General features: G+C 46.1%; 1 protein-coding gene across 1 annotated transcript in view; it reads right to left on the reverse strand.

Moving 5' to 3' along the window:
* Positions 1 to 22,470, reverse strand: part of clasp1a (cytoplasmic linker associated protein 1a) — a 214,755-nt gene that overhangs the window by 148,585 nt on the left and 43,700 nt on the right. Inside the window, 6 exon segments of the mRNA XM_030338917.1 lie at positions 625 to 717; positions 1,199 to 1,272; positions 1,483 to 1,620; positions 18,397 to 18,467; positions 20,169 to 20,266; positions 21,499 to 21,574. Of these exon segments, the coding sequence (XP_030194777.1) occupies positions 625 to 717; positions 1,199 to 1,272; positions 1,483 to 1,620; positions 18,397 to 18,467; positions 20,169 to 20,266; positions 21,499 to 21,574 (550 nt within the window).

Below are 22,470 nucleotides of genomic sequence, written 5' to 3' on the forward strand. Positions count from 1 at the left end.
CCGTGTAGCAGCTGAGAGCGGACTGAGATTCCCTACCTGGACGGACCTTGGCCCCAGTACCCGGTCTAGAGAAGACCACAGGACTGCAAGGAAGGACCTCCTCATCTGGATACCGGGACAGCGCGTGAGATAAGACCACAGCATCCCCAGTGGCTCACGGAGCCCAGACTCTTTTTAGTTATAGTTTGCATTGACGGGTGATTCCCCTTTTTTCTGTTTTTTGGACTTAATAAACGTGCCTTGTTGGCAGTTTGAGCATCAGAGACTCTTGTTCATTGATCGGAGGCGGGCTGATAGAACCGGGTTACCACAATATACCCTTGTGTATGTGCGGGAGAGTTTGTTTGTTTACATACATGTTCGTGGGTGAACGTGCGTGTGGGTATGTTTTTGTATATGTGTGTGTTGTTCCGTGTGGGTATACATATGTGTGTGTGCCTGTATGTGTGTATATACATGTGTTTGGTTGTGCGTGTGTGTTTGTGTATCTACGCGTGTGTGGGTGCGTGTGTGCGTGTATATACATTTGTTAATGTGCGTGTGTTCTGTGTGCATATCAATGTGTCGGTGCATTAACGTGTGTATTTTTGTACATACATGTGTGTGAGTGCGGGTATATCTTACCGCAACCACCCTATGCTCCCAATCGTGCTTTTCATCAGACAAAACTTCTCTGATCTTTGACATTTGATCCTCCATCTCTCTGTTGGAGTAGATCTGTAAGGCAAGGTTTTGATTGATTGAAAACTTTATTGAACAACAATTAACAAGTGTTCAAAAGAATTAAAAAAACACAAAGCCCAAAGGCTTTTTTCCATTGTGGTCCTTTTAATTAACATGAATCAAGAACATGTCCAGGTTTTTTCAAGGAAGGCAGGAAGGAAGTGGGAAATAACTGTCAGGGGTTGAATTGGGGATATTAACGGACCTAATTTTAGCCATGGAAGTTTATATATCTATGTATCTATCAATAGGTAATAGGTATAATTGCCCATTAACCAATAGCAGTGTTGGTATCATTGTCCCTCAGCCAGTAGCAGTGTGGGTATCATTATCCCTCAGCAGTGTGGGTATCATTGTCCCTCAGCCAGTTTAGTGTGGGTATCATTTCCTCGTAGCCTATAACGGTGTGGCTATCATTGTCTCGTAGCCTGTAGCACTAGCAGTCTGGCTATTGTCTTATGGGAATAATGTGCACCTGGACAGAGGGAGCATCCTCAAAGGCTTTGACAAAGTCTTCTTCATCTACAGCTCCTGCAGCTGCCTCTTTACCTGGGGAACACACACACACACACACACACACACACACACACACACACACACACACACACACACACACACACACAAAACCAAACATGTGTCACCCACACAAATAATTAAGAACAACAACAAATGTAGTCTAAATATTCATTTCGATTTCTGGTTGCAATGTTGTCATCCGGCCTGCGGGAGCCGATACAAGAGTGCTGTCTAGCCGCTCACTTGTGATCTTGCTAGCAGAGGCGGCACTGGGCCTCCTGACCACGCTGACCACGGTCCTCCTGACACTCGAGGGCTTGGATGAGGAGGACGAGGTCGAGCGACCCCCGTCAACCGAGTCCTCATCCTCAAAGTTCTTATCTGGAAACACAAGAGAAGAACAAGAACAACAACAGTAGTTGGGGGCGGGAGTTAGCAAGCTGCTGGCCAATAATGACGCACAGGTGGTGGCAGGTGGATGATAGACATGTGGCCTGTGTACATGAGACAGATTTCCAAATTCCTTGAAAACCATCCGTTTCTACAAATGATGAAAGAGCTGTTCATCACTCAATCAAACTTTATGCATGTAGCGCTTTGTGCGCCAAACTGACATACAAAGCGCTAAACAAGAAAAAAACACTTTCACTGCTTTCACACATACATGTAAGTCCAGCTCTTCTCCCGCTATACTCCCGACGGGGCGTATATGTGAAAGACATATCCTGACATTGGTATCCTGAAACATCCTAAAGAAATAATACCCCTGAGGAAGTATTTTAGCCGGCAGTAATGTTAATTCCCTTATATGTGAATGAGGAGTAGAAAGTCTGCATTTCACACCATTTGAGTCGGCTTGTTGATGACGTTTCGGTCTGCATTTGCATGTTATTGTGTGGCACCCTAAAAGATAATCAGCCTGTTGCCTTTTGTTCGCTGAATGGTTAAAAAATATTTATATCTTGGCACTGCTTTTCATAGTCATTCGTGGTGATCGCTTAATGATAGGCCTTATCGTAACCTTAAAAGTACACATCCTACAATAAATTACAATACATGAGTTCACAGCTGCACGCGTATATAGATTTTTTTTATTATTATTATTATGTACAACAGTTAGCTGAACATTATAGGGTCCCGGCCTTCCAATCCCTGTTTCTCAGTTAAACACAGAAGTCAACTACATTTGCCCCAGTGTTTGTTATATGTGAAATGAAGCAAAAAATACACTCTTTCTCTGGTAACGCAGTCGTTCGCGAGGCAATTCTTTGTTGTTTCTTCTTTTTGTTGTCTCTAACTCATGCTCAAATCTTTCATCGATCGATGTGGATGTTGTTGATTTAACAGAATATATGATGCATCGCAATGAGTTTTGCTGTGTCTCCTTGGTTCTCCTGCAAACTTGTCCCAGAGTGCTTATGGAAAAGGTCTCCATCATTCAGTTCAACCTCAACAATCTCCGTCATCCTCACACTGTAAATAATCCACATACACGTGTGTGTGTGTGTGTGTGTGTGTGTGTGTGGGGGGGGGGGTTGGTGGGTCACTGAGTCCCCTTGGTGCAGTGGTCTGACCTCTTGAGCTATTGATATGGCTTCACCACTAGTCATGGAGCATGCCTGATCCCTCTCTCCCCAATCCCTTCCATGTGACTCTAATCTGGGTGGACACGCTTGCTCCCGTCCCTCTCCCCAGCCATGCACCAGGGTTTATGGACACAACGTCAGGGCACATAAAGTGGCTTTCCTGGATGGAAAAAGCCCTTTTGTGTATTTTGTATGGCAAAGCCCGCCTGGGAAAGTAAGGAACACCTGTATACTCGGATGCCTTTCACCATTACTTTATTAACACACAGCCAGACAGACAGACAGGCAGCTGTTGCCTAGCAAGAAAAATGATAGACAGACAGGCACAAAGTAAGCCGTTGTATTAAGTTACAAAAGGTAAATCAACGAGAACATGTAATAAATGAAAGGCTTGCACAGTTGGACGTCTGCAAACACACGAATGCACACGCATAACCATAGACAAGCGCACACACACACACACACACACACACACACACACACACACACACACACACACACACACACACACACACACACACACACACACACACACACACCTACGCTACTGACATCCCAGTGTCACTAACATAAGAAAATACAGAAATTAGACGCAGGCCAAGAGACAGAAATAAAGGCATGGGCACAGACAGTGAGACAAAGGGAAACAGCCCGTGTGGAGATGGAATCAAGGCAGAAATGAAAAAGTCGGAGGAAGGGAAAGGGGGAGGCAGAGACACACAGAGAGATGAAAATAGTCTGCTCAGCATGGCTCTCTATTAATCTCTCTCTCCCTCTCACTCAGTCTCTGTCTCTCTCTCTAACCCGCAGTCTTCCTCACCACTGCAACTCAACCCCCTGGTCTACCACCTCCACTAGACTGCGGGTGGGTTGTCCATGTGTGTGTGTGCCTGTATGTGTGTTTTTAATGTCTGTTGATGCCAAATTTATTGTGTCCTTTGCCCTTTCCATCTGATCTCTGCCATAAAGCACTACTACATCCCTGTGTGTGTGTGTGTGTGTGTGTGTGTGTGTGTGTGTGTGTGTGTGTGTGTGTGTGTGTGTGTGTGTGTGTGTGTGTGTGTGTGTGTGTGTGTGTGTGTGTATCCCTCAGTGCCACTGTAATGGGGTTGGCCAGAGGGGTGATGACAGCCGTAGATGGAGGGATAGGTCGCTTACATCACTTCCTGTGTTTGGTGACATCATTTACCACACTCTGCCACCTCTGGAGATTAGCATCAGCACTCGCATCAAAACTAACCACAGCTCCCTTACTAGCACACTAGATAACACTAGTCCTCACATTGGCTTTATGATTCTATGGGGTGCTAACACAAGCTTAATTTGTTTTTTTCAGAATGAACACAAGAACAAAGCCATGGCTCAATTCTAGGTAGTTAAAAATGAATGTAGTTAATAACTAGTGTATATTGATTCTGTAAACTATTTCAATAATTAGACGGTAAACTACTAGGGCTGTAGTATACAATAAAATGTGTTCAATGTTGTTGGTTTTCTGCTGTTTTTATCAAAAAAAACATAAGTCTTCGAAAGATCAGAGTAGCACTACATACAGCCACCAACCACAGAACAGAAAGACAAAAGTAAAGATTTACGTAAAGAAGGAAGAATGGAGCAAACAAGCAAGCAAACATGAAAGAAAGCAGCAGTTTTAAAGAAAAGGGGCAGGATGGCTAAGGAGTGGTTTGGTTGTTTGACACCCAAAGCTTCTGGGTTTTAAACCTGAATACTGCAGCCAACCCTTGACAACAACCCTAAAATAACCATAACCCTAAACAACAACACATAAGCTTGCTCATGAATGACTCAGTATAAGACATGTTGGAAGCAAGCGTATGCTAAAGACTAAATAACCACAAAGTGTAGTAGGCGGAAGCAGGTTTAACAGCAGGCGGCTCAGAGCGTATAGACACAGTATTAATCACATTATTGATGTGAGCACCTTTCCACAGCTGACTCAAATGTCACTCTGATGGATCTGCTGTGTGTCAAGGAAACAATTAAAACGCAATGGAACATAACGAAAGACGTCCCTGTTGACAAATGATTTAAATACACATGCAGAACAACACATATACACATACAGAGTAGGTGTGTGTGCATGATGTGTGAGTCCAAATTATATATGTGTGTGTGTCTGGTGTATTTGTAAATATACCTAGGTTATCCTGCATACACACACACACACACACACACACACACACACACACACACACACACACACCATTCCAAGTTAAATGTCAAGCTAGGGGTGTGTGTCAGCATTAACTAATCCTTCAGATCTGATACCATTTGAGCCCCACCTAAACAGATTGGATCATAGTGAAGGAAGTATCGAAAGACCATGACTACGCTGAGAGAGAGAGAAGAGATGATATTTGGCTCACTTGGTTAATCTGGGAGGCAGAAATTTCCTCTCAGAACATAAACATTTGAGTATTTAAGGGTTAAGGGCCCTGTGAATTAATAACTTTCAGATGTGACAGAGCACTTCCTTTAACGGCAGCGATAAAAGGTTGAAAGGGCAATTACGTACAATTAGCTGACTTGTTTAGGCCATTTGTAACTCCATGAATCAGTTTTAACTGCTCCTCTAATACAAAATTATAAGGGAGCAAAGGGATAATATTCGCAGTGCCCCCTCCGTCCACTAGGGTCAGCAAAGATCATTCAACACATAGCTCCAGAACAGCGGTTCGCAAACTTATTTTCCTGCGCACCCCATTCTACGTCCTAACCACGTCTGACTTTCGCTCATTTTCTTTCTCTATTCTCTCCGTCTCTGTTCCCTGCAAATCCTGACTCTCTCTTGGCCCCTCTCCTCCTTCGTGGCTAACAACTTTATCATAAGATGTCCGACTTGACAGTTTCCCTGATTTCAGCCAATGAAGCATATTTATAGATAATATATAAGGAATGAATGAAACGAGTTGGCGTGCATATAGCCTAGCCTGCAGTGCTTAGAAGGAGACAATAGTGAGTAGAAGACAGCAGCTGTCTTCTTCTACGTTTCTATCAAAAACTAATAAATTATAGTTTTTTGATTTAAAATAAAACTGATTACAATGGACATGTTTACTGTTCATGTTTTTTTATTGCATGGAAAAATCCCACTTAAAAAAACAGCACTGTAATTGTGTAATAACACACCAGACCGCCATTACATTTTTCATCTCGCGGACCCCCTGGTGGCAGCTCGCGTACCCCTTGGGGTGCACGTAGTACCACACTTTGGGAATCTAGAACATTATATCCGAGGTAAGGCTGCATCCATCCCAAACTTTGAGATTATATTATAGCAATTATTTGTATATTGTTGTTTATTCCTCAAATACATAAAGGAGAGACAAAAAAGCTAAAGAATAAGGATTTGGTTCGGAAGAGATTCTGAACAAATAAATGTTTCTACAGATTGGACCAGGCATCATAGCGCTGTTCCTAAACGCAGAGGTAACGACTCACTCATTCCCTTCAGCTCTCTTTTCCTAACATACATTTATCTGGCTATTTTGGATTCTTAGAGGCTCTGCCTCTGTCATCCCCCACTCTTTGGTGCTTTATCTGATGTGTCTTGCTACGGTTCTGTTTCTCGTTGTCACTTTCTTTCTTTACACACCTTTTCTGACATCTTACCTTCTGAACCTTCCATTTCTCCAATGTATTCTCACTATTTTTTTTTTTCCAACAATAACATCAAGGTCAATATCAACAGAAACGATTCAAGACTATCTCTGTCTCCCAATGTCGGAATATAGTTTGATTAGCTCACTGCCTATAACCTTGTTTATTTTCTATTGTACTAATTCACTTTTAAACATCTATGACAGTGTAAATATCTATTTTTCAGGCCAATGAAGCTATTTTGAATTGAAAGAAAGCGCAAAAGAAATAAAGAGCAATTCCTCTCTCTGTCTGCGCTATCCTCCCAGAGGTCTCTGTATGTGTCCCAACAGTTAGGGGCTTAGCTCGCGGCCAGAAGCCTTTCATACAGTAATAGACAGATGAGTGGTGTTAAAAGCTACACTGATTGAAGTTCCTTCTTAATGGTTTGACGAGGCATGAGGCTATCCAGAAAACCGGCAACGTGCTAAGTGTTTATATAACAGCAAGCACTGGAGAACTAAGGGACAGTTAGCTTAGTCACACACGCACGCACGCACGCACGCACGCACGTACGCACGCACACACACACACAAACAAGCATCCATATAAACAAAGATCTCAGGGATCAAAACAAATATAAACACTTACTGTGTTAAAGACACCATTGAACAGCAGGCTCGCAAAGCTTGATAATAGTCCACCCCCTTATGGGGTATTTAGAATCTTTAAACATGGCCGCGGGGTTCAGCCCCCTGCTCCTCTTCTGGTGTGGATCCAGCCTATAGGTGCAGAGCTAGACTGCATTATGCATGTGCCTGCCTGTTGTAGAAATGACCCACGCTTCGTTTCAACTTAACCCCAGTGGAACTGAACTCTCCGTTGGGGGTGGGAGAGACAGAAGCAGGTCTTCTTGGGATCTATTGGCGGGAGATGTCTCTATTATGAGAGAGCACAGACATTTTACTCACCTTTACAAAATAGATAGATCAAGGGCAGAATATTTCCCTCAAGAGGAACAGATACTCATAATGAACTGCTATGAGGAGTTCAAGAATCAAATAATAGATATAATAAGGACAGGGAGGGGTTATGGCAAAAAATACCTGATCATTTAAATACGTAAGTGAAAAGATTCTGCATAATGTCAAAAACAGCTAAAAATAACTGTCAAAAACAGAATTGTTTGCCATTAATCCAAATAGGGTGATGATGATTTCAAAATGCAAAAGCAACGTCCAACCTGCTTTATCCTATCATTTAGGGAATTCATTTAAATACACCCTATGTAAGAAATATATTGCATATTATTTCAACTGCTAAGATGTAGCGGCGGGAGCGTATTGGATTAGTATAAGACCCGAAAGCCAGCGATCGGGGTTCAAACCTCATCATGCCTTTTACCCCCATCTAGATGTGGCGCCAGCACGGCTTTGAGAACATAGGTTCAAGTTCGAAAAAAACACAAAATAGGATGTGCCATTCTGCGAATAGAATGTCACACCCTATTTTTTTGGGACACTAAGTGCACAGCTTCTTTGTGTAGCATTGCCTACATCAGGTCCAACAAGGACGATCAAATAGCGAATTCCCTCTGATGAGAACCTTTCTCTCATAAAGTATATTCTCAGGCAATGCCAAGGGATCAGATCTGTCCCAAAAGACCCTCTGTCTCCGGAGAGACCCCTGTACAATACGGGCTCCGGGGTCCAACAGAACACCCAAAAGTGGTGACGCCATTGTCAAATGAGGGGCTAGGAAACGGCGCTTAGCTTTAAGTAGCCAATCTAACCCCAAAGTCTTAGCTGATAACCTCAGGGCTCCAGACTAAATTTTTCGGTGCACCAAAGTTTTGAGTTGTTGAGGGGGGGGGGGGGGGGGGGGGGGCGTTAGACCGTGCCTGCCTTGCGCTGAGTTGTTGACCAGCTGCACCGGTTGCACCGTCGATATTTACGCCATTGATTAATAATATTTTGACCATTAAATAAATGCCTTAAATAAATGCTGAATCAGTATCTCTCATAAAGAATATCGTTAGACAATGCCAAGGGATCGGTTCTGTCCCGAAAAACCCTCTGTCTCCAGAGAGACGCCTGTATGATAAGTGCGCCGAGGTCCATGGGAACACCCACAAATGGTGACGCCATTATCGGAGGAGGGGCTAGGAAGCTGCGCACGCCGATATAAGTAGCCGATCTCCGGGTAGACTCGCTGAAAAGCTACTCCCGACCAGGTTTGGTTGCGAGCGTAAGTCACCATGGTGATACCATGCGACGCTTAAAGAGATTGACATTTGTGGTACAGCTAACCCAGGCTTTCAGCTCAACATACCTCGCTAACCCTCTAATCGAGCTTTCTAGTACAGGCCCCTGGATTGGGCTTCGCGGGTTTGTTTACCGGCGTTGCTATTGTTACCGGTCTTGCGTGTTCCAACGGTTTATTAGGTATCTAATAAATCGCTGTCTAATCAATACTTCATTCACTGCCTCTTCCGTGGTTATTACAATATAATGAATAGACTGCTCTGTAAAAGAAAACAAAAAACAATAATTATACCAGATACATTTTCAGTCGCACCGGTGTGCCCAAATAAAATATTTGGTCGCACTACCCCGAATTCTAGGCGCATGTGCGCCCAAATTAGGCGCACTCTGGAGCCCTGAACCTCCTCCCAACCAAATTTGGTTGGCAGCATAAATCACCATATTGATACATCAACGCTAAAAGAGATCGACTTTCGTGTCACAGTTAACCAAGGCTTTGAGCGCAACATAACTCGCTAACCCACTAATCGAAGTTCATAGTATACCCCATGTGTGTTCAACACGTATGTGTTGAACTCTTCAATAGAAGTGAGAGAAACACAAAGCAACCATGTACAGCATGAAGCAATCATTGCTATACCTAGAGGCTAAAATTACAACCACAACAACAAATGACGAAACCCCCAACACAGAATGCTGCAGGATCTCTGATCCCCCCACTGACTGGGGGAGGGGGAGACTGGAGAAAGGAAGAGCAGGTGGCGGTCTCCCATGACTTCGGTGGTCAAGAGCCAGCACAGTGCAGTCACTGTGTGACTGTTGTAGCATGTCCGCCTCTCAGCTACACCAACACCCACCCACCATCTAGTAATCTTGCCCAACAGCCATGACTCGTGATTTCAATAAAAAATCCCAAAACAGAGGAAGGAAAGTTTTCAATGAAGAAGGTAGCAGGTAGCAAGACTGTAAACACACCAGCAATTGGTAAGAAAGATCTGCAGGAGAACGCACATACATCCGTATTCATACTAGATAGCAGAAAGTGATTGCAAAGCAATATGCTCTACATCTACCCTGATGTGTGTGTGTGTATGTGTGTGTGTGTGTGTGTGTGTGTGTGTGTGTGTGTGTGTGTGTGTGTGTGTGTGTGTGTGTGTGTGTGTGTGTGTGTGTGTGTGTGGGTGTGTGTGTGTGGGTGGCGTACCTTCTCCTGCTGTCATGGTGCAAAGCCTTCCTTCTACGCAGAGAGGAGCTACTGAGAGACTAGCGTTGCTACGCATTTGAATGTTCTGCTCTCTCTCTCTCTTTGTCGCTCACTATCTCTTACTCTCTATGTTCTGACACTCTCTCTCCATCTGTTAGTCTCTTTGCATTTCTCTCGCCCTGCTCTTATGTCTGTATACCTGTGTGTGTCCTATATACAACCCCTGCATATGACTATTCAATGCCGATCTAGAGACAGGTTGGTTTTGATTAATCCCCTCTTTTTTTTCTCATGTGCTCGCTATCTCTCTCTCCCCCTCCCTCCTTCACTCTCTCGCCTTTACGCTCCGTTTTGGAGCTCCGATTTCTATTCTCCTCTCCTCCTCCCTCATCCCCTCTTCTCATCCCCCTCCTGCCCTGTGACATCTTAATAGGACCCCCTCCACTCTCTCTCTCTTGCTGTCATAACTGGATAGGTGCACCGTGGAATGAGTGTAAGTCCTAGTCTTCAACTAGGACCTCAGACAGGGTCCTCTTTGATTAAATCAGGTCTCTGCTCGGACATTGGCATGCTGAAGGCATTCAATAGATGACAATTATATTCAATTATTTAGATGGTACACTGTAAGACTTTGATGTTAATTTACAGTGAAATTCTATAATTGAAAAACAGTGCATTGTGAGAGTCGCAATGATTCTTCAAGAATTCTTCAGTCAATGTTTACATTTACAGCCATATACTGCAAATAGCAAGGAATCTTGGGAAAAATAACATTTGCTTTGTTGTAGTTGGGGGAAATCGGGCAGCGCCACCGAGGTATTTACGGTGGTAGGATAACATCTGTGTTGGTTGTGTGTCAGGTTGGTGATGAAATAAAAGCCTGCTCTCGTAGTCGAGCGGTGATAGGGGCGAGAGAGCGCCAATCGATTAAAAGTCATAGTATTTAAAGTAGATTACTGAAAAATGACAGCGGTATGTTGAGATTACAGTCTCAGTGAATTTATAATTTTACAGAAATATTACCGTAAATAAACTGTCACTTACTGGTGAAACTGCCAGTACTCTACTGTCATTTTAGAGTGAAAAGTTATAGAATGAAGTAACATTTATCAAAGCCACCATAGGTTTGGCTGATCTTTTCTCTTGTATTCTCAACTTCTCCCTTGCTCATTCACCCGTACACCTGTAGTATAATGCTACGGTTAGTACGTTCATCTCATTCATTTACTAACAAGATGGGCAACAAAGCACATGTGGATTCTCTAGACATTCTAGAGGGGATTTATGTTGTTCTAAACGATGGGCCATAAAAAGCGGGGGGTGTTAAAGATGGAATTTGAACACTATGTGATAAAAAAAAAGTGTTTTAGGCTGATAGTATGATTCTCGTTTAGTACCTTCGTTGTGTGACTGTTATGAGCGTTATAATAAGCGATGTTCTATGATAATCCGCCAAAAACCGTAGTGTTATACTACAGCTGTCCGGGAAGCCTTTGACTCGGAAGCGGGTATTAAATACATCGCTGCTCAGACGGAGCTAGATAATCGACAACCACCGTAGCATTATAATATTTGTGTCTGGGAAGCCTTATCTTCGGACGCTGGTATGAAATAAGTCGCTATCAATCCAAGTGTTCGAAAAGGCTTACTTTCTCGTGGACACCAAAGTCAACTGCTGCCCATATAGAGCTCCAAGCGCCACACACACCACCATGACAGAGCTTCACACGTCCACACATCCACACACACCACCATGACAGAGCACCTCGCGTCCACACACAGACAGAGCTCCACGCGTCCACACACACCGCCCAGACAGAACTCCACGAGTCCACACACACCGTCCAGACAGACGTCCACACACGCCCACACACAACCAATGGGCAGTGACTTTTCTAGAGAGGTTATAGAGAGGAGTTATGTTATTTAATCCTCATGGAACCAGGGCATTAAAGACATAAGCACATGCTGGTAACTTTGAATGTGTTAACTGGTGGTAAAACGTACACTATGCAGGATATAGTACCCCAAACCACAGAGCACTGTGTGTGTGATTTTATTATCTGTACAGGTGTCTCCAAAGCCCCACCAAAGTCAAGTCACATGCATTCAAAGTAAATGGCAGCATAGTGAAACCTTTTATAGTAAGGAAAGCATCAGCAGTCTACAGTCCAAGTGTATACTTAGAGGCTCGTTATTGTAAATGTAAATGTAAATGGACTGCATTTATATAGCGCTTTTTCTAACCATTGGCCAACCAAAGCGCTTTACAATATTGCCTCACATTCACCATTCACGCACACATTCACACACCGACGGCGGAGTCAACCATGCAAGGCGACAGCCAGCTCGTCGGGAGCTAACAGTCAGGGTTAGGTGCCTTGCTCGAGGACACCTCGACACTCGGCTAGGAGGAGCCGGGGATCGAACCAACAACCTTCAGGTTGTCAACCCACCAGCCAACCCACTCTACCTCCTGAGCTACTGCCCCCCCAAAATCAATTGAACATGTTCGTAGGTTGATAAATATGGAGCCTTTGGTATTATGGCAACCTGGTCCCAACAACTCGGTCCAGGCGGCCCAGAGAAGAGATGGTGGACGGAATTTAATAAATGCCTCATTTGGCTTAAACTGGACCCTGACGTGTGGTGATTCCAGAGTGACAGAGACATTCCTGGGGCCAGGTTGTCACATATGGTGGAGGATGCGGGCAATTTGACCACTTTACGGACTATTTTCGGATTACCATTCCACTTTTCAATGCAGAACCCGGACGGAGACGTGGCCGCCGCCGCCACCCAGCGTCAGCAACAGGACCAAGCACTGGAAACCGCTAACCAGAGAGACATTGCCCAGAGCCTCGGCCTTCTCCGGGAGGCGGTACTACGACTCACCCAGTAAGCAGTGCATGAATCCCCGACCTCAGCGCCTACCAGCCGCCTCACCAAACTCGGTCCGGATGACGACGTGGCGGCCTACATGGAGATGTTCGAAAGGACGGCCCGTCGGGAGAGGTGGCCGGAAGACCAGTGGGCTCCCATACTGCCCCCCTTCCTCACCGGACCCGCACAGCAGGCGAGCCAGGATCTGACGCTGGAGCGCGCCAGTCAGTACCCGGCGTCAAGTATGGCTCACGGCCGGGGAAGGACCCAGCCTCCTGGATCGGGTTTTAATAGGCAACACCATCCATCAGCTCCCGCCAGACCCCCGGAGAACCCTAGCCAACAACCACCCCGACACGGTGGACGAGTTGGTCCGGCAATTGGAGAACTGGCAGGTAGCTCAACAGCTGATTTTCTGCATCCAGACCCCATCGCGGCCCGCTGAGACGCGTAGGGATAGGCGAGGACCGAATTCCTCACAACGATCACCCCCACCGAGGCCGCCGACCCTCTCCCCGAGAGGATAGACGGTGCTTTAGCTGCGGACATACAGGTCACCTAGCCAGAGGGTGTCCCGGAAACCGGGATGTATGCATGCCTTCGGCCTGTGGGACTGTGTCTCCTGACATCCTGATGGGCTCATCAGAAGCCCGGGGCTCCAAATCTCCTAGCATGCGTAGGGGACAAGGACGCTCAGGCCCTCCTGGATACAAGCAGTGTCGTGACCCTCCTACGGCCGACCTAGCTGGGGGAAGGCGGGGGGAGCCCCTAGAGGTCGCCTGTGTGCATGTTTACGGCACGGGTCGGGATCGAGCCCCACCTCCCCGTATGCCTACTCATTGGTAGGGACTGCCCAATATTCCACAGGCTGTGGAACCCCGAACAGGGTTCCTGACCACTACAGGCCCAGCCACGACGGCACGGCGACCAGGCCGACCCGCTTATGGTGCTCGTGTGGCCCACTCACCCCCAGCAGAGTCGTCTGCAGAGGACGACGGGTCCGAAGGGGATGGCCCCTCCCCACCGGGTACCCCAGCCCGCTCGACAGGAGGATCCCACCGAGCGGACTCTACGGGGCCACACCTAGACACCCCGGACACCCTGACGGCTACCGAGCAGACCGGCTCGCAAGCAGAATCCGAGAGCTCCCCTCTCAACGAGTTCTCGAATTTCTTTCCGACAGGGGGGGAGGAACAGATCGACCTGGACAGTTCACCAGCGCCCAGCTACAGGACGATGTCTTGAAACCCGCCTGGAGTCACGTCCTCGCCCATGATGGCCAAGCTTGGGAGTCGGTGGGTTGCTTACCACATCCTTACATCAGCACCAGGGCGGGCCTGCTGTATCGGGTAGTAGAGAGGGGTGGGGGGGGGGGACCGAACAACTGGTGGTACCTCGCAAAATCCTGGTCATGGCACACTCGCATCTGCTAGGGGCCCACCTAGACATGGATAAAACCAGGGACAGGAATTTAGACCGTTTTTATTTGCCCGGGGTGAAAAGAGACGTCGTCCAGTACTGTCAGACATGCCCCCAATGCCAGCGTACTGCCCCAAGACCCTCGGTTCGAAACCCTCTAATCCCCATGCAGATTATTGAGGTACCGTTCGACCGGTTAGCACTTGACATTATCGGGCCTCTCCCGAAAACCAGCCGGGGTCATAGGTATATTTTTGTATTGGTGGACTACGCCGCCAGGTATCCTGAAGCTAAGGAGCTCATGCTTCTGTTCAGTCAGGTAGGGATAGCCAGGGCGGTACTAATAGACCAGGGGTCCTGCTTCATGTCACGGGTAATGAAAGAACTGCTTAGCTTCCTCCAGGTAAAACAGCTTCGAACCTCGGTGTACCACCCCCAGACGGAGGGGCTCGTGGAACGGGAACGTTTCAACAAGACCCGCAAACAAATGCTTAAGAAGGCCATGGACACCAACGGGTAGAATTGGGACCAGCTCCTGCCACATGTTCTATTCGCAGTCCGCGAAGTGCCCCAAGCCTCCATGGGTTCCTCCCCCTTCGAGCTGTTGTTTGGGAGAAGACCAAGGGGACTCCTCGACCTCGCCAAGGAGGCGTGGGAGAGTCGGCCATCCCCTCATCGCACCATGGTGGACCACTTGGAGCAGGTGCAGGACCGCATGGCGCAGGTCTGGCCCATCGTCTGGAACCATCTCCGACCATCTCCGGCCCAGCAGTGGCGGACTTGAACTTCCCCTCCGGCACCAGCCCCCCTGGTTCTGGCTGCCGGAAGCGACATACCGGTGGTCCCCGTGGGAGACGACCTCAGCCCCGCCCAGAAGCAGGACCTCGAGGAAGTCATCCTACAACACCGGGATGTCTTCTCGGAAGTACCCGGGAGGACAACGTCGCACAACATGACATTAAAACAGTGCAAGGCGTCACGGTGCGTGTCCCAACCTACCGGGTCCCAGAAGCCCATAGGAACGCTATCCGGGAGGAGGTCGCCAGAATTCTCCAACCCTGTGTCATCGAGGAGTTGCGCAGTGCCTGGTCTAGTCCCGTCGTCCTGGTCCCCAATCCCGATTGGACTTTTAGATTCTGTAACGACTTCTGGAGGCTGAATGAGGTCTCGGACTTCGACGCCTACCCCATGCCCAGGAACTGATTTTGCAGCTCGGACCCGCCCACTACCCACCACCCTGGACCTCACCAAGGGGTACTGGCAGGTTCCTCTCACCAAAGCCGCTCAGGAGAGGATGGCGTTTGCGACCCCGGGTGGTCTATATCAGTATACTGTCCTCCAATTCAGCGTCCATGGCAAACCCGCCACAATCCAGCGGATGATGGACCAACTCCTTCGGCCACACCAGGCGTACGCAGCAGCATACATAAGACGATATCATAATCCACAGCGCCAGCTGGGATGTCCACCTCCGACAGCGGCGGGCTCACGGCCAACCCACCACAGGGCCCCCCTTGGTCTGGAGGAGACGTCATGCCTGGGTTACCAAGTCGGACGTGGGAGGGGGGGGGGAACCCCAGGAGAGCAAGGTTGCAGCCATCCGGGACTGGCTCCGCCCCACCTCCAAAAAAACGGTGAAATCGTTTCTTGGCCTGGTAGAGTATCCCCGGCTTCGCCACTCTGGCCAGCCCCCTAAATGATCTGACCCGGAAGGCCCTGCCAGACCGGGTAACAGGGTCGGAGGCAGCGGAGAGGGCATTCGGTAACCTTCGACGAGCCCTCTGCTCGGAACCCATCCTGATAACACCTGATTTCTCTCTCTCCTAATAGTCCACACCAATGTTTCCGAAGTGGGACTGGGAGCGGTACTCTCGCAGGTCCGGGCTGGAGAGGAATAGAGGTGGGACGAGGGACGAGGTGGTTCCGGGCCCTTCAGGATTTTAGGTTCCAGGTGGACCACCGGCTGGGCAGGGAACACGCCAATGCTCTGTCCCGCCGAGATACTTGCCTCTGGTCGGTCAGAGACAACCCGAGGTATCAACCAACGGTGGAGGAGTGTGGCAACCCGGTCGCAACACCTCAAACTAGGGATGGGCACGAGTAGTAAATTCCTAACTCGAGTGATCGAAGGAATTCCTCGAGGATCAATCGAGTACTCGTTAAATCAAATCTATTTTTAGAATGCAACGCATCTGCAGCAGGAATAGGCCTGATGATGAACGGCAATATTACCAACCAAACATGTAATGCTTATTCTCCATCAAAACAGTCAGAGTTATCAGAGTATTCATTATTTATTTTTGCAAACGTTCAAAACACATTTTCCTTACAAAAATAAATATGCGTCTCACAATTTAAATCACGTCGAACCAAGGCCTGTAACAGTTTAAAAAAAACAAAAACGAAACAAGTAGCCTAACCATTGCAAATAATTTAAAGCTGCAAATAAAACGGCAGCAAATGGACTATGGAAATACTCAGCGTTTTGATCTTCTCTACACGCCCGGGATTACAGCTGCGTCTTGTAATATACTATGCGGCATATGTTGCCGCATAGTACTTTCTGGTAGCTCGATTTCGCTTGGCATATTTTACATTTCACCTTATGATCTCCTATTTCTTTAAAGTATTTCAATTCTTCGCTGCGCTTTGCTTTAACCGCCATCTCTTAACTTATTGAATTCTGGCGTGCCTGCACACGGCACGGAACGCGCCATGGAAATGGATGCATTTAATTTACTTTGTGCCCACGTCATGCGTTAGTGGCGCCAACAGAAAATTGATACATTTGCTACATTTGCAGAAAACTTTGTTTGTGTGTATATTAGGGCTGTCAACGAATATTCGAAGTTCGAATATTCGTTCGAAATGTATCCAACAACGCGAATTCGAACGTGAAAATTAATATTCGAATGTGAAAAAACACTCCCGCAGTACAAGCGCCTCTATCTGCTTTATGAATGAGCCTCTGTCTGTTCGCGATGTCCCTCATAATATTCGAATGTGAAAAAAACACTCCCGCGGTACAAGTGTAACAGACTAGTATTGTGAAGAGCGAATGTATTTTATCCCCTCGGGGTTTCCGTACTTGGATATAGGTATTCCAGCTCTCACGCTGTGACTGGGTGACTTCTGATATGTACTAAGTAAACGAGACTATTTTCCCTTCCACGCTTGTGTCATTCTTGTCATATAAATATCTAAGTGCCAACGCTCGGTTACACAAGCGCCTATCTGCTTTGTGAGTGAGCCTCTGTTTGTTCGTGATGTCCCTCATAATATTTGAATGTGAAAAAACACTCCCGCGGTACAAGCGCCTAACTGCTTTGTGAATGAGCCTCTGTCTGTTCGCGATGTCCCTCGTTTTAAAGTAAGGAAATGCCCAGCAGGAAGCCGCGGCCCACCAGCACTCTCAACGAGACGGCAAACATATTCGAAGTTCGAATATTCGTTCGAAATGTATCCAAAAACGCGATATTCGAATAGTTCGAATTCGTGATTTCTTTCCAAACGAACATTCGAATGTCATTTTTGAGCAATTTTGACAGCCCTAGTGTATATGCAAACTCGAGTTTGCCTGTCCACCAACCGAGTTCATTTATAACGAGGAGTACTCGAGTAATCGATTCCTCACGCCCATCCCTACCTCAAACTAATCAGCGCAATGGAGAAAACCTGCGGCGGAAGAAGAGGAAGGCCATGTGACATCAAAAGGCTGTGTTATGTCTTCTTAGGCAGAGGAGCTGGAAGCACGTTGCGACCAGGGAACCTCCAGGATCCGATTTGGACGGGACGACTACTGGATTTAACGGACACTCGCCCAGCACTCACGAGGGAGCACGCACGCCCGGACGACGTTTGGCGACACTGAACGCGACACCGGAAAGGATCGCCAGACAGGAATGAACTCCCACATCCAGGGAGGTGACCGGCCGTTTCGGAAAGACAATTGCCCTGATTCTTCCGTGGCTCAAGGAGCCACCAGTATTATTTTAGTTTTTCCTTGCGTTGGGAGCAGACCCACGCGGTTTCCGTTTTACAATGGTGATTCCAGAGTGACAGAGACATTCCTTGGGCCGGGTCGCCACAATATCAAACAACACACACAAACAACCACGCGCACACACTCATCCGCACACATTAGACTAGGTAAACACTCTAGCAGAAAGCTTAATAGAGAGTTCCATATTAAAACACTCACCTGAACCCGGGGTCGCTACCATGTTCCCAGATCTTTGGACTTCATCAAATTTATTGAAGATTACATTCAACCTGCAGAGAGAGAGAGAGAGAGAGAGAGAGAAAAAACTGCTTCATCATGGCAGAACAGAACTAGGGGGGAGCAGGGAAACGAGGAACGGGCACGTGATGGAGTGAAATTGTTCATAACTGTTACCATCAAGGTCTGGATGGATGGAGGAAAGGTTGTAGCAGAAGACCTCAGGGGCTAGGTGGTATAGTTCAACTGAAGGACTAGGAGGTGGTGGTTATGTAACAAATCTGAATCTGGCCATAAAAAAAATATTTTCGGCAGTACACTGAGTTTGCAAGTGTGTATATGTGTGTGCGTGTATATGCGTGTGCCTGTGTGTGTTTGAACGTGTATCACATTCAATCACGGATAATTTTTTACATGGATGGAAGGATGGATCAAATTTAGTTTCTAATCGTAACAATAATAATAATTACCAATTGATTAAAAATGTAATTTATTTAATTTTATAATAATATAATTGTATAAATATAAATACATATGATGTATTTTTTATTGTACAACTGCCTAGATGTGCTCCTGTGTTATCCCATGTTAACCGTCTGCTGATAGCAAGCTAGCTCACACAGGCTAGCTTGAGGCTATGGCTGAGATAACAGGGGAATTAAAAGAGTGAGGCTTTGATCTATCCTCAGCCTCGTCACCCAGCAGCCAGCAGAGAGCCAGTCATCTCCTCTGATAAAGAAAGCCAACTTTAGCACAGGCCGAATTATTATGCCTTGGAGCATTTCACTTTTTCAAATTGAAAGATTTTTGATTTACCGATGTCTAATCCTCATCTAGACTCACAAGTCATTCAGACTATGACCAAACGTAAGGGCTCCAAAGAACATGTCATTGAATTTTGGATGCATTGATTGAGTCTTCGGATCACAGTGGCACTTGATACTCTACACGTACTAGCCCATGTGGCCTCCTCGGTTCCACCTCCTCTTTCCAAACTCCACAAGTTACATTCCATATTGTCTTTTTCAAGTGTGTCGCAACACACATGTATGATATTATTGACTTCTACTTTCATCCAATGTGATTAACAGTGGATTAGGTAATTGAGGAGCAAGTATGGTTGAGGGCATCTTGCTCAAGGACTCCTAAAGGTCTGCTATGTATATGAAGGATTGAACCTAGTGCCTTTGCCACACTACCCTTCTATCTTTCTTTCGATACTTTGTACTGTATTGGCATTGGATGTATATGCTATATTCTATGATGTACGGACCACCATCAACCTAGTAAAAATATAGTGTGTTTGTATTATATCCTTTAGACACCACAGAAAGGCATTGTTGGAGTTAGGGTTAAATGAGGATGAGAACCAAATAATTCCTCTCTGAGGCTGGATACAAATCTATGGATACTTTGTAATTTTTGGCCTGTGGCATGTGGCATCTTATGCCTCGTTTCCACCGAGCGGTGCGGTACGGTGCGGTACGGTTAGGTGCGGCTCGGAGCAGATAAGCTCGTCTACGGTTCGTATTTCCACCTCCGACAGTTACCTTATGGTAGAGAGGATTTTAAGCCGCGGCAGCTACGTAAGCATCGTGACATCATAGCAGCGCGACACAGTGTAGCCTGCCAATAAATTCAATGAAAAAGAAGGTTGACAGACCTAACAAAGAGAGACAAGAGAGACGCCAGCAGGTTTTCCCAATGGCCACCCATTGCCTGTGTGTGTGCTTGATAAAGTTTAGGTGAAGTACCGTGATTGCGGCAGACCCTTCTTAGTGAGGTCCATCCTGACTCTCTCACCAACGTGTTTGTAGATCTCCACCAGACTGTTGATCGCTCCATCACGAACCTGCTCACCAAACACACGCATTCACGCACACACACACACACACACACACACACACACACACAAGCACACAACACCATTACTGTCTGCTCTCGCTCCTTTTCCTGCCCCAATTCTCTTTCTTTGTTTCCCTTTTACTCCATCTATCTTTAAAAGGTCAACTGATCCTTCGATTTATTCAGTGGGGATGGTGTTTGTTCTGGAAGCTTCTTATAGTTAAAAAAAAATGGGAACTAATGGAAAGGACCCAGTCTTGTATTCAAAGCAAAAGTAGAAAAAAAGCAGAAGCAAAAGTCTCGTCCAAACCAGGTGACGGTATTTGAGCATGTTTGCTTTATGTTTTTCAACCAGTCAACCACAATGTGACCTTCTTTGTAGAAGATCTCTGCCTTTAAAAGCAGAGAAGATTATGAAGTAAATGGCAAATGGACTATATATATATAGCGCTTCTTCTGTAACCAGTGGCCACCTAAAGCGCTTTACAATATTCCCTCACAATCACCCATTCATACACACATTCACACACCAACGGCGGAGTCAGCCATGCAAAGGCGACAGCCAGCTCGTCGGGAGCAGTTAGGGTTAGGTGCCTTGCTCAGGGACACCTCAACACTCAGCTAGGAGGTGCCGGGTATTGAACTAGCAACCTTGCAGTTACCAGCCAACCCGCTCTTCCTCCTGAGCTACTGCTGCCCAAGTAACTACAGCAATAGTACAACTATGGTATGTCTTTGTCGTCGACGTTATTCAACTTAATTGATTTATTTCTACAAAATAGGATGGACATCGCTCCATGCTGGCGGTTTAGGTAATTTCTGAAAGAAATTTAAACATTTCAACATATACTGTACAACATCCTCCATGTAGATGTGCATGTTCTTAGGTGCAGTTCTGAAACCCGACACCAGGAGGCTCTATTGTCCATAAGAGTCCCTCTTACCAGGCTCTGCTCCTTTGTGTCTGGGCAGCAGATCTATTGGCTGATCCATAACACTGCAAACTAACTACAACACTGTTATTTGAATGATGAATAATTAGCTGTTTTGTGTAGAAGCCTTCATTCATTGAAACCTTGCTGTTTCAATGAACAACGTCAATGTTCTTGTATATGATTATACAATTGTTAAATAAGGCTATTTATTAGCCTTGTCATTAGCCCAGACCGCTGTAAATGTTGGAAAACTGAAGTATCAAATGTCATTCCTTTTCCTTTTTTCTAACAGTCACAGTCCTACCTGGCTGGTTGGGTCCCCCAAGAGGTTACATATGTGGGGGACGATTTTACTGAGGGTAATTCCCTGGGCACCGTACCTAGAAGGGAGAGGAAGAATGTTTTTGGCGTTAACAATATATGAACTCAGATCAGTCTAGAGCCCAAACATCTGAAATGGCTAAATGTCTACTACTTCATGTGAGGCCTTAAATGGCGTGTGTTCTTGAATTAAGTTGGGCATCCATGTTACAGGTGACTGCTTAACGTGGTGCACTGTTAAAATAATAAAATAATAGAAGGGCTCAACTCAAAGGCAAAATTGACCATGGTGCTTTGCGGGGATCAGCTGAAAGTAGGAAAGATCAGTGAGAACTTCTCTGTTGAATGTGTCTTTATATCAACTTTCTTCAAATATTCCTTACACAGCCCTTCTAACAGCTAGTGATGGGTAAATGAAGTTTGGCAAAGCAATGAAACACTTTGGCATATGCTTTCGAAAATGGGTTCAATACATGAAGCTTCACTAACAGTGACCTCTCCTGGTGAAGAGCCAAAGCTGCAACTTAATTATCCGGGCCAGATAGTGGCAAGGAGGCTTTAAGACAGTGACATAAATCTAGTGCGAACACACACACACGGTGTGTGATTATATATACATGCACACATATACAAAGATTGCGATATGATTAGTTTTACAAATGGAGATTAATGAATTGGTGTTAATGAGCAGAGAGTGCTTGGGGAGAATTAGGATATGCTTGGAAAATATGGCACAAATTGGGTGTGCTTGTGTAACCAGGGGGTATGTGGGATAGGGAATACTCAAAGATTTTGATTTAGAAACATTATTTTTTCAACACTTTTTGGACTGAGCCTGTTTCTTTTTTATTTGCTTACAACTTCTCCCCATTTGGAGAACACTTGTTCAGAAGGCACAGATGAGGCCGGTGTACTTAAAAATTGTTGCGCCAGTATGAAGTGATGAAGGTACACA

This window comes from Gadus morhua, chromosome 17 (genome assembly GCF_902167405.1).
Source record: "Gadus morhua chromosome 17, gadMor3.0, whole genome shotgun sequence".
In the NCBI taxonomy this organism is placed as follows: domain Eukaryota; kingdom Metazoa; phylum Chordata; class Actinopteri; order Gadiformes; family Gadidae; genus Gadus; species Gadus morhua.